The following is a 5,347-nucleotide window of genomic DNA, read 5'->3' as shown; positions in this document are numbered from 1 at the left end:
GGACCTTCTGACACACCATGCTGAGACCTGCGGCATTTTTTCCGTGATGCACTGCATGATGTACATCTGACAACTGCTGGAGATGTAACTTTACGGCATCACAATTCTGTGCAGTCTCTGAAAGCCTAGGAGAGGTGGCGGAACGTGGATGCGTCTCTGGCTTTCTAAGGCGTATGCTGTCCAGCCCATTGCCTCCTTGCTCCGCAGCGATGCCCTGTAACTACTACAGGGACCTCCTGACACGTCATGTTGTGACCTGCAGCATTTCCTCCGTGATGCACTGCATTATGTTCATCTGACGACTGGGCCCGGATATTTCATGAAAGCCGTTTCATCGAACGCAGTTTTATTGAACACCGTTTCATAGAACGCCATTTCATCGAACGCCGCTACTTGAGCAGTAGGAATTCTACATTTAGGAAATATTTTTCTTTTTAGCGCCGGGAGGATAGCAGTGTTTTAATATTTATTATAATTTATAAACTTATACATATATAAAAGGAAGAAACTTTTTTTGTCACCTATTTTTCTTAGTAAATGATGACCTCTGTTAATTTGGCCAATAAGAAAGGGGAACGCTGACGACACTTTTTACGCTTAGTAGAAGAGCGTGTTGGTTGAAGTCATGGATGAAGAAAGAATAAACGATTAAAACAGGGACAACACAACTACATCTTTCAACTAGCAACAGACGAGTAAATTTTCAACAGCGAGCAGCCGACTATACCCAGTAGGAGTAGGGGAGAGAAGGAAAGATAAAACACGCGAAGTGCAAGTCAGGGTGGTAGGTTTATCTCGGATTTTAAAAATTCAACCTCAGTTTTCGTCAGCAGGAGGGAAGGGTTTGACACATTGTTTTTTGCTGTGGTCATGGCGAATGATTCTATGATTTCCCTGCCGAATCTGCTGTCATGCCCCCCAAGGATTTTTGTGCCATCAAAGAGGGGGTGACAACGCAAACACGAACGGGCATGTATGACTATGGGATGATAGGAATCTGGAGAGGCCTTGGAAACTTCGTTGTGATGTTCGCGGAGTCTGTGATTGGTGCATCTGCCAGTCTGTCCTATGTATTGATGGCCACAGCTCAAGGGGATGGAGTAAACTTTCTTTTCTTTGCATGGAATGAATTTCTTTTCGTGCTTGACAGGGCATCCAATCGGAATCCGGATAAAATCCATTGCCTCAAAGTTTGACACGAATGTTGTCTTCTCGTGCCGCATGCGTCTTAAACAACTCTGTCAACGGGTAAACAACAACCGGATTCCGATTGGATGCACTGTCAAGCACGAAAAGAAATTCATTCCATGCTAAGAGAAGAAAGTTTACTCCATCCCCTTGAGCTGTGGCCATCAATACATAGGACAGACCGGCAGATGCACCAATCACAGACTCCGCGAACATCACAACGAAGTTTCCAAGGCCTCTCCAGATTCCTATCATCCCATAGTCATACATGCCCGTTCGTGTTTGCGTTGTCACCCCCTCTTTGATGGCACAAAAATCCTTGGGGGGCATGACAGCAGATTCGGCAGGGAAATCATAGAATCATTCGCCATGACCACAGCAAAAAACGTGTCAAACCCTTCCCTCCTGCTGACGAAAACTGAGGTTGAATTTTTAAAATCCGAGATAACCCTACCACCCTGACTTGCACTTCGCGTGTTTTATCTTTCCTTCTCTCCCCTTCTCTCCCCTACTCCTACTGGGTATAGTCGGCTGCTCGCTTTTGAAAATTTACTCGTCTGTTGCTAGTTGAAAGATGTAGTTGTGTTGTCCCTGTTTTAATTGTTTATTCTTTCTTCATCCATGACACTTTTTAAAGCTGTGATCCTCAGGTGCAGTGAGGAACACATGTCTGATCAAAGCGTATCAAGGGCGTATATATCTTTGTCCTTGAAGAGGCCTATTCTGCTTCAAGACGAAACCGTTCTTGAAGCAATAATCTGTCTGCGTGTCCCATGATACGGGAAAAAAATAAGATGTGTCTCCCCTTTCTGAATTTATTGTAACCGACAGAACCATGAACCTGCTGGATATTCGGCAGGTTCATATATTTCATTTTACCCTATTCTCCTAGGGTAAAATGAAAACACAGGTAAATCAACAAATATCAAATAAAAAAGGCGCTGCGGCGATTAGCTGTTTCCCTCTTAAGAAAGTGCCTTTCACGTGTCGATAAATAAAGGGATGAAGTGGGAAAAAGTGTGTGGCTGAAAACAGCTGCCTACCTCGCCAGAAAAGAATAATTCTCGTATCCACTCAAGTTTTGATATGATAGCTACCTTCTATTGACCGGGTAGTAATTCTATTTCTGGTGAATTTAGAGCGGTGTCATACTATTTCAAAAGCGATAGTAAATTGTGTAAAAAGCATTGTATTACTCCCAAATTCAGTAAAGAGAAATTTGATGAAACGGCGTTCGATGAAATGTCCACTTATTCGATAAAACAGCATTCGATGAAATGTCCGGTACCCTCTGACAACTGCTGGAGATGGTACTTTACAGCCTCACAATTTTGTGCAGCCTCAAGGCTTCGGAGAGGCGGCGTAACGTTGATGCATCTCTGGCTTTCTAAGGTGTATGCTGTCCAGTCCATTGGCGCCTTCCTATGAGGGCACTTCCCACAACATTTAGGTTGTGACGAATCAGTTATGGCCGAGTTCCACTATAGTGACAAACAGAAACAACTGACACCAACAAGCTGCAAGCACGGTAGCAAGCATGCAAAGGTAACTTTTGCAGGCTTGCAATCAAATATGCTTACTTTACAGGCATCGTAAGACTACAAGTTTGCAAAAAGTACCTTCGCATGCCTGCCGCACATGCTTGAGGCTTGTCGGTGCCAGCTGTTTCTGCTTGTTGATCTAGTGGGACTCTAGCATTACAAGAAGGTCCAGGACATGACTGTTACCAGCGGATATTGCAATCCAGCTGGCTGTTGTGGCATGACTTGGGCCATCGCAGGAGCTGTTGGTGCAGATGCCACAGACATCTGTGGTGCCATGGCCCACAATGCAGTGTTGAGGGTGACAGCTTGGTGGGCAGGAATGATCACAGGCATTCCAATCCCTTGCATCGGGTAAAGCATCTGGCTGACAGTGGGCCCAGGAAGGCTCCATGCTCCCACGGTATGGTTGGTCATTGGTACCTGAGCAGGGTTGAGCCAGCAAATGATGCAGCAGATGTTGAAGGCACGTGTGCCAGTTGGTACGCAGCGTTTGCCTGCTGAAGCACAGGTGCCTGGGCTGCACCAGGCTGTGCTGCAACCACGGTGGATGGTTCTGGAATTAGCAGCAGTTTGGGTGATTGGTGCATGGCAGTGCCTTGCAGCCCCACAGCTGGCTGTGCTAAAGTAGTCTGGGCTGCTGGGGCTTGCGGCTGTGGCAGGGTAGGTTGTGCCGTTGGGGCTTGCGACTGTGGCAGAGTGGTTTGTGCCATTGGGGCTTGCGACTGTGGCAGGGTGGTTTGTGCCATTGGGGCTTGCGACTGTGGCAGGGTTTGTTGCACCGTTGAGGTCTGTGGCTGTGGCAGGATGGGTTGTGCCGTTGGAGGGACTTGCAGCTGTGGCACGATGGGTTGGGCCGTTGGGGCTTGCGTCTGTGGTAGGGTGGGTTGTGCTGTTGGGGCTTGTGGCTGTTGTTGGGTTGGCTGAGCAGTCGGGACTTGCAGCTGTGGCAGGACGGGCAGGTTCCAAGGTATACCAGGCAGTCTTTGCTTCTGCCGTGCCACATTTCTCCGAAATGCACCACTACCTTGTGGTGCTGGCAGCTGTCGAACTGCTGTGGGTCCCGGGGGGTACACAGCTGCAGCTGTCTCCAGGAACCCCAGGAATAAATTCATGCCTCTAGTAGCCATCTCTCTTCGCCACATAAACTCACAGAGATGCAGCCCGTATCCACTGTGTCGAGTTCCTCCCGAGTGAGCATGGTGGCGCTTTAGTGACCTCCATGTGGACCCGATGGTCTGCGTGTTTGCCCTCGTTGCGGGATCCATGAAGTACAGGGAATGATTGACAGTGAGGTGCTAAAACCCAAGTTGAGGAACACTGCTATAAGCTTTCCACTCGTCGGTCATGATGGTGGTGCCAGGCAACACATGTCTTTTGATCAGTTTGAGCAGTTCTGCTTTGTGCCGTTTGTTGTTTTCGCACACCTCCATGCGCACGTGCCCACCTCGGCGATGATCACCTGCAGCCCCTGTCTGGAGTTCCACCATTCCAAGAATCCAAATGCTGTCGACTATTCGTCCTCGATGATACTTACGATGGCCAATCTTGGCCTCGTCGACCACAACGGCTTTTCCGGGGCCACCGATGCTCGGTCTCACTGTTAAGCTTTGCACTTCGTCAAACCATCTGAAGCAGGTGTCTCTAAAGTACCACGTCCAGGCCACAATAGTTTGCTTGGAGAGTCCTGGTTTCCCGAGAGGCGATTCTCTGGACGGAAGACATGGTGGCGCCCCGCCAGTATTGACAAAGAGGACTTCGAGAACCTGTCCAAGTGGAAGGTGGCAGTTCTCGAAAAAGGTGCCTGTGATGATGCTTTTCTTCCAGTCATGGCCTTTCCGACACCTCCAAACTGGCTTGCCCTCAGCTCGGTAGTGGAGCCTACAGTTCTCTCCACACAAATCGCATGGTTCGGTTTATTCCATTGCTTTCAGGAAAGTTCGACAACTCAACACTGTTGCAAGTATTTTTACAGCTGAATTGTATGCCATTTCTATGGCTGCGGAGTATTTATTAGAGAACAATATCATGAAAGCAATTCTGTTTGTCGATTCCCAGAGCATTCTTCTAGCAATTTTGTCCTTAACAGACAGTAAGAACCCTCTTGTGCAACGTCTTCGGGTTCAGTTAAATAGAGCTCTTCAGCAAGGACACCTGATCAAATTCTGCTGGGTCCCAAGCCACCTGGGTATTCCTGGCAATGTGAAAGCAGACTTGCTTGCTGCCTCTGCGAAGAAGTGCCCAAAACTGCCCCTTGGCCTGCCACACCAAGACCTGAAACCGTTCATATAGAAATTGATTATGAAATCATGGCAGCTGGATTGGGATATGGAAGAAGAGAACAAGCTCCACGTCATCAAGCCCCTTCTGGGGGTATGGGAGGGCTCTTTTCATATAGACTGTCACATTGAAGTTTTTCTTTGCCGCTTAAGAATTGGGCATACCCATTTGACTCACCTGCACCTGCTTTGCGATGAGGATGTTAAGCTCTGCGACAACTGTGGTAAATCTATGACTGTCATGCACATCCTGTGGCATTTTAAATCTTTAAATCAACAGTGCCAATCATGTTTCTCAAAACTGTTCCGAGATCATCTTCCTTTTCATCCATATTTTCT

At 47.7% G+C, this 5,347-nt stretch overlaps 1 protein-coding gene across 1 annotated transcript; it reads right to left on the bottom strand.

Moving 5' to 3' along the window:
* Positions 1-3,142: 3,142 nt before the first annotated feature.
* LOC120848050 (DNA translocase FtsK-like) lies at positions 3,143-3,859 on the bottom strand. Its single transcript, XM_040219967.2, has one exon. It carries the CDS (start codon positions 3,857-3,859, stop codon positions 3,143-3,145), a length of 717 nt encoding a protein of 238 aa, XP_040075901.2.
* Between the last annotated feature and the right edge of the window lie 1,488 nt (positions 3,860-5,347).

The sequence above is a fragment of the Ixodes scapularis genome, unplaced genomic scaffold (genome assembly GCF_016920785.2).
Source record: "Ixodes scapularis isolate PalLabHiFi unplaced genomic scaffold, ASM1692078v2 PGA_scaffold2__306_contigs__length_199485367, whole genome shotgun sequence".
Classification (NCBI taxonomy): domain Eukaryota; kingdom Metazoa; phylum Arthropoda; class Arachnida; order Ixodida; family Ixodidae; genus Ixodes; species Ixodes scapularis.
Note: the sequence above shows the minus strand (reverse complement) of the source record. Positions and strands in the feature narration are given on the sequence as shown.

Excerpts from the sequence above, each read along its gene's own strand:
- LOC120848050 (XM_040219967.2), bottom strand. The coding sequence starts at position 3,859 with ATGGCTACTAGAGGCATGAATTTATTCCTGGGGTTCCTGGAGACAGCT.